Source organism: Protomyctophum bolini (assembly GCF_963924005.1).
Source record: "Protomyctophum bolini genome assembly, chromosome: 16".
NCBI classification, from domain to species: domain Eukaryota; kingdom Metazoa; phylum Chordata; class Actinopteri; order Myctophiformes; family Myctophidae; genus Protomyctophum; species Protomyctophum bolini.
In genome coordinates, this window is record NC_137877.1 from 864,128 (window position 1) to 875,117 (window position 10,990).

At 45.7% G+C, this 10,990-nt stretch overlaps 1 protein-coding gene across 1 annotated transcript; it reads right to left on the minus strand.

Moving 5' to 3' along the window:
* Nucleotides 1–5,230: 5,230 nt before the first annotated feature.
* On the minus strand, nucleotides 5,231–10,436 carry f2r (coagulation factor II (thrombin) receptor; the record flags this gene model as incomplete). The annotated part of the gene is made up of 8 exons (XM_080785210.1): nucleotides 10,327–10,436; nucleotides 9,339–9,619; nucleotides 8,717–8,956; nucleotides 8,371–8,613; nucleotides 7,707–7,827; nucleotides 6,956–7,113; nucleotides 6,370–6,459; nucleotides 5,231–5,401 (listed from the first exon to the last, which is right to left on the minus strand). Exons 1-8 carry the CDS (start codon nucleotides 10,397–10,399, stop codon nucleotides 5,231–5,233), a joined length of 1,377 nt encoding a protein of 458 aa, XP_080641336.1. The 5' UTR covers nucleotides 10,400–10,436.
* Nucleotides 10,437–10,990: the final 554 nt, after the last annotated feature.

Sequence of the window (10,990 nt, forward strand, 5' to 3'; positions counted from 1 at the left end):
TCAGGAGCTCACTAGTCGAAGAAGCATGGCTTGGCTTTAAAACCAAATTTACAACAGTACTAAACAACATGGCTCCTCTGAGAACAATCAGGGTCAAAACCCGCTCGGAGCCATGGATGAATTCGGACATACTGACTGCAATGAAAGCCAGAGACAACAAATGCTCTGAACTTCTTAAATGCAAGTCCAAGCTAGCCAAGCGCTTCGACAGTGATCTCCAAACCAAACTGTGCATCCTTAAAACCCAATGTAACAAGCTAAGAAACGGTGTAATTGCCATGACCAAATCAGCCAAAAGTAACTTTATCAATGATAAAGCCGAGGAAATCAAAAACAATCCTCGGGAGCTCTGGAAGCTAATAAACAACCAACTAGGCTGTGGTCAGAAACTCAAAACCAGGTTTACTAACATAAACATCAAATCAAATAACACCCTCATCACTGACAAGGTTGATGTAGCCAATCACTTGAACATCTTCTTTACAAACATTGCAACAATGCTGGTTAACAAACTGCCCTCCCACTCTGGGCGTTTTGGTGTAGAGCACATCAAAGGCTTCTACAAAAACCTAGGTGTTTGTAAAGATGATTTTAAAATGACAATGGTAACAACTGAGGAGGTACTTAAGAAACTGAGTGCCCTCCAACCCCACAAGGCCACTGGCCATGACAATATTCCCTCCAAATTTCTCAGAGACTCAGCCATTTCCATAGCTCCAGTCATCACCCACATAGTTAACCTCTCCATCAAACAAGGACAGGTCCCCAGAGATTTTAAACTGGCCAAAGTAACCCCCCTGTACAAAAAAGGGAGTAAATTAGAACCCGGCAACTACCGCCCTATTTCTATTCTAAGCTCCATCTCGAAAGTGATGGAAAAAATAGTCTATGAACAGGTTGAAAAGTATCTTGCCACTAATAAATTGTTGTACGAGTTCCAATCTGGTTTCAGAACATCCCACTCCACTGACACATGCCTTCTCTATTTGAGCGACCACATCAAACACGAGGTGGATGCTGGAAAATACTGCGGCATGGTCATGCTGGACCTCCAAAAGGCTTTTGACACCGTGAACCACTCCATACTGGTTAACAAGCTTAAAGCTATTGGTTTTGATAGCACATCAGTGAGCTGGATGCAATCCTACCTGGAGGGGAGAGAACAGATGGTGGAAGTGAACGGAACACTGTCCCCCCCCCTCCCAGTGAGCTGTGGCGTCCCACAAGGAAGCATACTAGGGCCTTTACTGTTCCTAATATATGTAAACGACATGACTTCAGCTTGTGACTGCGACTTGTTCCTGTTCGCAGACGACTCAGCACTGCTGGTCTCGGACAGGAACAAACTGCAGGTTGAAAAGACCCTCAGCTCTGAACTCGGTAGAATCTGCACCTGGCTCGCTGATAACAAACTATCCTTACACCTGGGAAAAACTGAATCCATTCTCTTCGGATCAAATAGTAATCTCAAAAAGGCAGATGGCTTCTTGGTTAGAGTTGGTGATGATATTATCACACGGAAGGATGAAATTACCTACCTAGGTTCCATCCTGGAGGCCAATCTTTCCGGTGATAAGATGGCCACCAACGTAATCAAAAAAGTCAATCAAAGAACAAGATTCCTCTACAGGATCTCCTCACTGGTCGACAAAAACACCTTGAAGACCTTAACAGGAGCCCTCGTACAAGGTTTCTTTGACTATGCATCCACCTCCTGGTACCACAGCACCTCAAAGGCCCTTAAAACAAGGCTCCAGACCTCCCAAAACAAACTGGTCAGGCTCCTACTTGGCCTCACCCCCCGAACCCACCTCACCCCTGCCCACTTTGACAGGCTGGGATGGCTTAGGGTCGACGACAGAGTACAGCATCTTGCAATGGGTCTGGTCCACAAGATTAGATACACCACCAAGATACCCATGTACCTGTCTAAATACTTCCTTAATGTAAACGAAGTCCACACCCACAACACCAGAGGGAGTGCAACAAACCATGTACAACCCAGATTCGGCACAAACAAGGGACTAAATTCTTTTCGCTCCTATGCGACCAAAATGTGGAACGCCCTACCAACAGTCATTAAGACATGTGAATCCCTTGGCTCCTTCAAAACTGCTCTCAAAGGGCACCTACGGATGGCTGCAATTCGAAACTGGCCTCTGTAAAAGCTGAATTTTTATCTGGATTGTACTATGTTTTTGTATGGACGTGGTGTTGGGTGCCTGCACATATGCACACATGGCATCAACGCATGGTGTTGTGTGCAGGCGCCCTACACTCTGTCTTTGTACTATGGATTGTACTATGTTTTTGTATGGACGTGGTGTTGGGTGCCTGCACATATGCACACATGGCATCAACGCATGGTGTTGTGTGCAGGCGCCCTACACTCTGTCTTTCGTTTTCTTTTATCCCCCTGTTCCCCTCACTGTATATATATATTTTTCCCTTTTCGCTTCCTATATGATGAATTCCTGTTCTGTTCTTTAACTACATAGAAGTGTCTATTTGTTTGTCTCTAAATGTTTTGATGAATTGAACAATGTGGACCCTGTTGTAAACAAGTGTAAGGCTTAATTGGGTCGTCCACTCACAGTTAACAGTCTTTGTATTGAGTTTGTGCTTGAAATGTACTGTAATTCTGCAAACTGTTAATAAAGATTTCAATCAATCAATCAAGCAGTCTGGACTCCGACACGACATCAGGTGGGAACTGGCAGCAATGTATGACTAGAAACCAAAAATGAGAAAATAAACATAGTCCTCTAAACTAAAACTGGAAAAAAACAGTGAGCCCACTAAAAAAAAAAACGTAAATAACATAAATACATGATACTTTCACAGAGATGTGTCAAGTTCAGCTCCTGTCTCGGCTGCTTTGTTAACAGAAGCTATGTTTAGCTCGCTGCGTAGCCACATACGTATTAACAGAAGCTATGTTTAGCTCGCTGCGTAGCCACATACGTATTAACAGAAGCTATGTTTAGCTCGCTGCGTAGCCACATACGTATTAACAGAAGCTATGTTTAGCTCGCTGCGTAGCCACATACGTATTAACAGAAGCTATGTTTAGCTCGCTGCGTATACTACAGCGTGTTACATTAAAATGAGTCCTCTCTCTACAGCGTGTTACATTAAAATTAGTCCTCTCACTACAGCGCCTTACATTAAAATGAGTTTTCTCTCTGCAGCGTGTTACATTAAAATGAGTCCTCTTTCTACAGTGTTACATTAAAATGAGTCCTCTCTCTGCAGCGTGTTACATTAAAATGAGTCCTCTCTCTACAGCGTGTTACATTAAAATGAGTCCTCTCTCTACAGCGCGTTACATTAAAATGAGTCCTCTCTCTGCAGCGCGGACAGGAACCATGGAGCAGAAGGATATGGAGGTCTTTAAGCAGCAGGTCGGATGTCTGAACTTCCCACAGAACTACCACCGTTCAGACAGGGACACAGGTCTGTGCACGCACGTAGGCACGCACACACACACACACACACACACACACACACACACACACACACCATGTGATATAAAACACTGCTTCTCAACCGGTGGGACAGGAGTCCAGCGCTAAAGGCCATTACTAAACACTGGCAAAGTTGTCAAACATTATAAGGAAGAGGCAAACATAGAGAAAATAACAGATCTACAAGTTCACAGTTCAAATGTCTGAAATGGGCTGGAAAACTGTAAGGTTGAGAACCATAAGCAAAAAACACACATGTGTATGTTGCAGAAGTAGCCACGAGATGGCGCCACTGCACCGCATTACCATACTGTAGGCCTATGTCAAACTTCCAGACACATGTGGCCCGAGTTAAATAGTTTAAAAAACATATTTAAAAAATATCATTGTTCGTGTGTTTGTGTGTGTGTTTCAGAGCTGTGTCCAGACATCGAGGAGACCAATGAATGAAGGAACGGACATGCTACACTACACCACCCATTCTGACCTGAGATCAGATTCTAAACATGTCTTTATACATCCTTGACAGTTTTCTGAAAAAGCTATGTTTCTATGTCAGTCGTTCTTCGATTGAAAAAAAAATAGCAGATCTACAAGCTCATAGCGCGCGGTGTGTCTCATAGGAGGGCTGTGGGCCGTTCAGAAACCGTCTTCCAGTGACATCATCGATGGGGAATCCAAGCTAATAGAAACTGCAGGCTTTCTAGTCCTGAAAAGTTGCAATGCGAAAATGGTAGCCATCGTTCTCACGATAATGAAAATCTAAACATTTTTGTAAAAAAATAATCTGCCTAATGATGATATCACTGGAAGACGGTTTCTAAACTGCCCACACAGCCCTCCTATGAGACACAGACTGAGTAGAAATAAATCGTGCCATTTTTTCATGATTATTAGTGAGGACCTATTATATGAAGATAGGTTGAAAAGTGGTGAAGTGGTCCTTTAAGATTTAGTTTGAGCCTCAGATAAATGTTGTGAAACTATAGCCGGTCTAAAGACCAAACCAGGGGTTTGTGTTAACTAGGTAAGGCTTTAATTGGTATAAGAATCTTTTGTTTTCTATAGTTAGGGGGTTTTACTCACCCTGAGGTCAATACTGTAACCATTGTCTTCCTTCTATGCATATATAAAAATAAATCCTCTTTTGGGGGAATTTGACACGCATGTAAACTGGCTGTTTTGGGGACTGGAAAGGAGGAGGCTTTTCTTTTTGCAGTTTATTTATTTTGTTGTTTTTATGCGTATGTTGATTTGGATTTAGTCCGGGCAGACAACAGGCTTCTTTTGCTGAAGGTGGGGAATATAATTATGTGACCAAATTTGACTGAGGGGACTGCCATTGGATTTTTTTCATGTCATATTGTGAAAGCATGGGAATCATAGCTTCAAATTGACATATTGGTTGTTCAGTTTGACCCACCAGTTTTGGAGATATGGGTTCAAATGGGTCCGAGAGGCTAAATGTCATCAAATGGTGGTTCCGTGGCTCAAATGCTGAATAAATATAATGGACCTTGATATATTAGAACAAGTTGAATACCACTGTTTTAGGACAATAATAAAAAAGAACATATACCAAATGTCCCACTCCACACCCCTGTCCCCCACTGTGGACTGACGGGACAGATTACACATACACTGCATTTTTAATGAATTGTATTTTAATAGTGCTTTACATCGGTTCATTCATTTAGGCAGACCATATTCAGAATTTGGGTTAGGGTTAGAATTTCCCTTAATTTTGCCGAGGTCTAAATGGTTTAAGCGACCATGAGCTTCCTGTAGTGGGCGTGGCTTCCCTCTGGCGGTGGGCTGTCCGTCATCTTGACGCTGGTTGTTCTGGTGCTGCCCGCCCGCGAGGAGGAGGAGCTACTCCTGAAGCCCCGCCCCCTCAGCCCCGCCCCCCGGCGGCATCGCAGCAGGGCCGCCACCTGGGGGAGGAGTTCAGTTGGTTCAGGGGGAGGAGTTCAGTTGGTTCAGGGGGAGGAGTTTAGTTGGTTCAGGGGGAGGAGTTTAGTTGGTTCAGGGGGAGGAGTTTAGTTGGTTCAGGGGGAGGAGTTTAGTTGGTTCAGGGGGAGGAGTTTAGTTGGTTCAGGGGGAGGAGTTTAGTTGGTTCAGGAGGAGGAGTTTAGTTGGTTCAGGGGGAGGAGTTTAGTTGGTTCAGGGGGAGGAGTTTAGTTGGTTCAGGGGGAGGAGTTTAGTTGGTTCAGTGGGAGGAGTTTAGTTGGTTCAGGGGGAGGAGTTTAGTTGGTTCAGTGGGAGGAGTTTAGTTGGTTCAGTGGGAGGAGTTTAGTTGGTTCAGTGGGAGGAGTTTAGTTGGTTCAGTGGGAGGAGTTTAGTTGGTTCAGGGGGAGGAGTTTAGTTGGTTCAGGGGGAGGAGTTTAGTTAGTTCAGTGGGAGGAGTTTAGTTAGTTCAGGGGGAGGAGTTTAGTTAGTTCAGGGGGAGGAGTTTAGTTAGTTCAGGGGGAGGAGTTTAGTTAGGTCAGTGGGAGGAGTTTAGTTAGTTTCGTGTTTATTTCGTTTTTCTCAGTGAAAGTGTTGATTTCATCGACTAAAACTATAACAAAAATATTCGTCGACTACCTTTTTTCACTGGCGAAAACTAAATGGAAACTAAGTTAAAACTAAGCTATATGATGACTAAAACTAAGACTAAATACACTGGCAATTTCGTCAACCCCCCCCCCCCCCCTCTCTCTCTCTCTCTCTCATTAGAGACACAGCACTACCCCTCTCTCTGTTTCTGGCGCCCCCTACTGCTATTAATTAAGTCACATACTCGTGCTCATTCAGTTACACAAACAAACAAACAGGTACACGGACATTGCTGGTTGTAGGAGTGGTTGCACCACTCAAAATAATAAAGCCCCCAAATCAACACTGATCAATTAACTCTCACCTGCCGCCTGCAGTGGGAGGAGCCATAGTAGTAGACGAGAGGGTCCACGCAGCAGCTGAGGCTGCCCGCGCACATGCTCAGTAGGTACGCCTGGAGAGGGGGAGGGGGGAGGGACATTAACTATCTGCACATGCTCAGTAGGTACGCCTGGAGAGGGGGGGGGTGGGACAGTAACTATCTGCACATGCTCAGTAGGTACGCCCCCCCCACAGTCGGGGTTATCGCAAACCCCCACAAACGGTTATCGAGTTAAAGTGGATTACAGACGCACGCGCGTGCACACGCACACACACACACACACACACACACACACACACACACACACACACACACACACACACACACACACACACACACACACACACACACACACACACACACACACACACACACACACACACACACACACACACACACACACACACACACACACACAGACGCGATGCATTTATAGTAGAACGTTACTCTGTGTTTTTGCTTGTTTTAATGCTATAATGTTTTGTTCTGTTTTTGTTCTTGTAAAGCACTTCGCGCTGCATTTATGTCATGACCTTTATTATATAAATATGCCAGGGCTTTTCCCTACCTGGTAGGAGGAGTCGGTGGCGCCCCCGCGTGCCAGCCGGAGGTAGTGCACCATGAGGAGGACGTTGGTGGGCGTGAAGCACGCCACGAACACCAGCAGCACGGCGGCGGCCGTCACCACGGCACGCCGCTTCCTGGAGCGCTGCGCCACGTTGGCCGCTGCGATTGGTCAACATTGGAACAACATTATGAACAGGGGGTTAATATTGTGACACGTCCGCACACACACACACACACACACACACACACACACACACGTGTCCGTCATTTTACACTCGGTTGCATGCTGGAAATAGCCGGTCTACAAGCTTGTAGATGTGTGTAAAATCAGTCATTATGACGGCGGCATCAAGGCTCGCCAAAATACATTTTAGTCGACTAAAATCAACTGTAGATTTAGAAGACTAAAACTGTATGATATTTAGTCAACTAAAACTAAAACTAAAACTTGGTAAAAGTACCAGGTCTTATTCCCTAACTTGAGTTTAAACTTAAGACCTGGAGGCGTGATCAATGCCATTTTGGATATTCTGAGTGGCCAAAGAGCATTGATCACGCCTCCAGGTCTCTAGTTTACTCAAGTTATAGGGAATAAGACCTGGTACTTAAGACACGCAAAATACAGCCCTGTGACTAAAACCAATATCACAATTTTCTGTCAATAAATCAACACTATGTCTGAACGGGAGGAGGAGGAGGAGTCTGAACGGGAGGAGGAGGAGGAGTCTGAACGGGAGGAGGAGGAGTCTCACCGGCCAGCGTCCGCACGATGCACACGTAGCACACGGTGGTGACGGCCAGCGGCACGAAGAAGAACAGCGAGGAGTAGACGGGGAAGAAGTAGAGATAGAACGACCTCAGAGTGACCACGTCCTACAGAGAGAGAGAGAGAGAGAATATGTTCACACTGTAGTTGCGAACTCAGTGAGCACTAACTATGAGACCTAGCAGAACATGTCTGTCTGTGTGTCTGTCTGTCTGTCATTCTGTAACACCACCTGCCCGCCACCAGAGGGCGCAGCTGTATCACACACAAAGAAAACACACACACACACACACACACACACACAAAAACGCCAAATATGTACGAGCTGTGTTCGCTTCCCGCGTTTGCGCGTCTTACTAGTCTATAGTCCTACAGAGAGAGATACATGTTCTTACTGTAGTACAATTTACAATTCAGGCATCAGATGTGTCTGATACGTACATCGAAACGTTGCTTTTTCACTGGCACCCTGATAATAAAATAAGGTCTTAAACTGTGTGAGTTCCTCCTTTCCTCCAGCACTAATCTAATCTCAGCCCAACACAACAGTGGTCCCGTCCTATAGCGCCCTCTGCAGGCCAAAAGGTTCCACAGCGTCGTGGTGCAGAACAGACGTCGTCTATAATTTTTCGATCGGCGACATTTCGCACCTGGACGTCGTGGCAGGTGGTGATGTCCGGGCTCGCCAGGCGGAGCGTCTGATTGGAGAGGAGCAGCGGGACCACGCCCCCCAGGGACAGCAGCCACGCGGCTGCGCAGACGGCGGCGGCTGCGCCGGGCGTCCTCCGCGACAGCGAGGCCATGGGGTGGACCACGGCCAGGTAGCGGTCCGCCGCGATGCTGCTCATCAGCAGCACGGAGCAGTACATGTTAGCATAGAACGATGCCGTGACCTGGAGGAGAACACTGTGTTAATGTTAGCATGCTAACGTGTGTTATATTTTTACATAATAGGTATAGTTAACTAGTAACGATGACTAGAAGTGACGGCCCTACCACGCGGCACAGGGCGTCGCCGTACACCCAGTGGTTCCCGTGGAAGCGGTAGGCGATCTTGAAGGGGAGGAGCATGGCGAACAGCAGGTCGGCCAGCGCCAGGTTGAGCATGTAGACCACGGCCGGCGTCCTCGGCCCGATCCTCCGCACGAACATCACGACCGCCAGCACGTTGAGGGGAACGCTGAGCGAGAACACCAGCGTGTACACCGTGGGCACCAAGATGGCCGCCACGCGGCCCTGTGGAGGCACAGGTATGCATGTTAGTACACATCCAAGATGGCCACCACGCGGCCCTGTGGAGGCACAGGTATGCATGTTAGTACACATCCAAGATTGTGGCCATGCAGCCCTGTGGACGGACACATATATTATTACACCAAGATGGCCATCAGGGGGCTCTGTGGAGGCACAGGAATACATGTTATTCGTTATTCGGTCGTCTGGCGGCCATCTTGGTGTAAAATTAACGTGTAGCTCCACAGGGTCTCGTCATTGGCCGTGTGGAGCTCAGAGCTTTATGATGAAAAACAACGTCATTGGCAGGCAATGATTGGTGAAGGAAAACAAAGGCTAATAAAGTATTCAGTCAATCAATCAATCAATCATCAGTCAGTCCTACCTGGAGGAAGCTTCTAGTCTGCTCAGAGACCACCAGGAGCCTCTTGGCGTTGGCGGGGGAGGGGCGGCGATGGGGCGGGACCCGTTTGGCCGGCTCCTCCTCCTCCTCCCCGTCAGAGGAACCGGACCCCTCCCCCCGATGGTCCACAGACCCCTCCCCCCGATGGTCCACAGACCCCTCCCCCCGGTGGGACCCCTCCCCCAACACGTCCAGGTAGTCGATGGGCTCGTCGGTCACCAGGACGAAATGACCCGAGAAGGTCCGCAGGAAGGGCTGCGAGCCTGCAGGGGGCGATGGTGAGCATCAACAATAACTTAACACAACACTAGAGAGACAGCGGTTCCCTAAACCTTTCAGCTCCAGAGACCCAGGAGAGATTAGACGTTTGGAACGGGACCCAAAACTAGTGACAACATAATTATAGATATGTTAGTATAACCTTTACAAACACATTGGTGACTATAGATGTTATGTTAGTAGACACCTTTACACACACATTGGGGAAGACATTACTTTTACCCTGATTTGACATTATTCTGATAATTTTCCCTGACCACACTAACAACAATCATAGGCTCTTGTCTTGGTCAGGTTCAACAACTTAGTAGAAATGTAGAAAACATTTTTAGAATCTGATCTCAGGTCAGAATGGGTTAATGAAAGGGCATAAATGCATGAAACTTCCACGCAGCAGTTTTATATCAAATTAATGTGCACAACGTCAAGCTGGTGGAGCTGTTGCCCCCGCGACCCGACTACGGATAAGCGGTTGAAGATGGATGGAACGTCAAGCATAGACAACGTTAGTTCCTTCACTAATTGTTTTCATTATTTCTGTCTGTTATCTTTGAAGGCCAGATCGGTTATTTTCGGCCAATATTCCCTTCAGAATTGGCATGTGGTTCTAGTGGTTCAAAAGTCTAAATGTTTCAAAGCCACTCCCTCAACGATATGCAGATTATGACAAATAAAATAATGATCAACTTACCATTTTGGGAGATCAACGCCGAACTGTGGATATAAAACAATGTTAACAATGCTAACGATGGGTAGCAGTCCATCTTCAGTTCCTTCCTTCCTTTTTAATGAACGGGGTTTTTATTGTTTAACAAAAAAAAAAAAACTAGAATTAAATAAACAAACGACTGAATCCGTATGGTGTGTTTTTAACAAAACAAACTAAATGGAACTGAAATGAGACAAAACATGACATTTTAGTTATTTTGTCAATTTATAAATATGCTATTTATTTTATTTATATCTATTTATTTCGGTCGGTGACATCACTTGTTTACGATCTGACAAATAACCGAAAACATAAGAAAAAAACCTAAAACACAAGAACTGATAACTATTATATAAACTAAAACTATTAGCATTAAAAAGTCATAAAAAGTATCAAATCTCTAGGAACTGAAAATAATGTTAAAACAAACTAAAACTAAACAAAAATCCAAGAATAATATATGGTTTAACGCAGCTGTTCTGAAGACAACAGACATGAAATAACAGTCACTCTGCCTCTGGGTGTGTGTGTGTGTGAGATACACTGCCTGCTCAGACTAAACCTCGCCTCCGAAAAAAGAAACAGGAAGCCATCGCTGCAGGAAAACAAGAAATAAACTCTCCAACAATTATTCATCACATTTAAT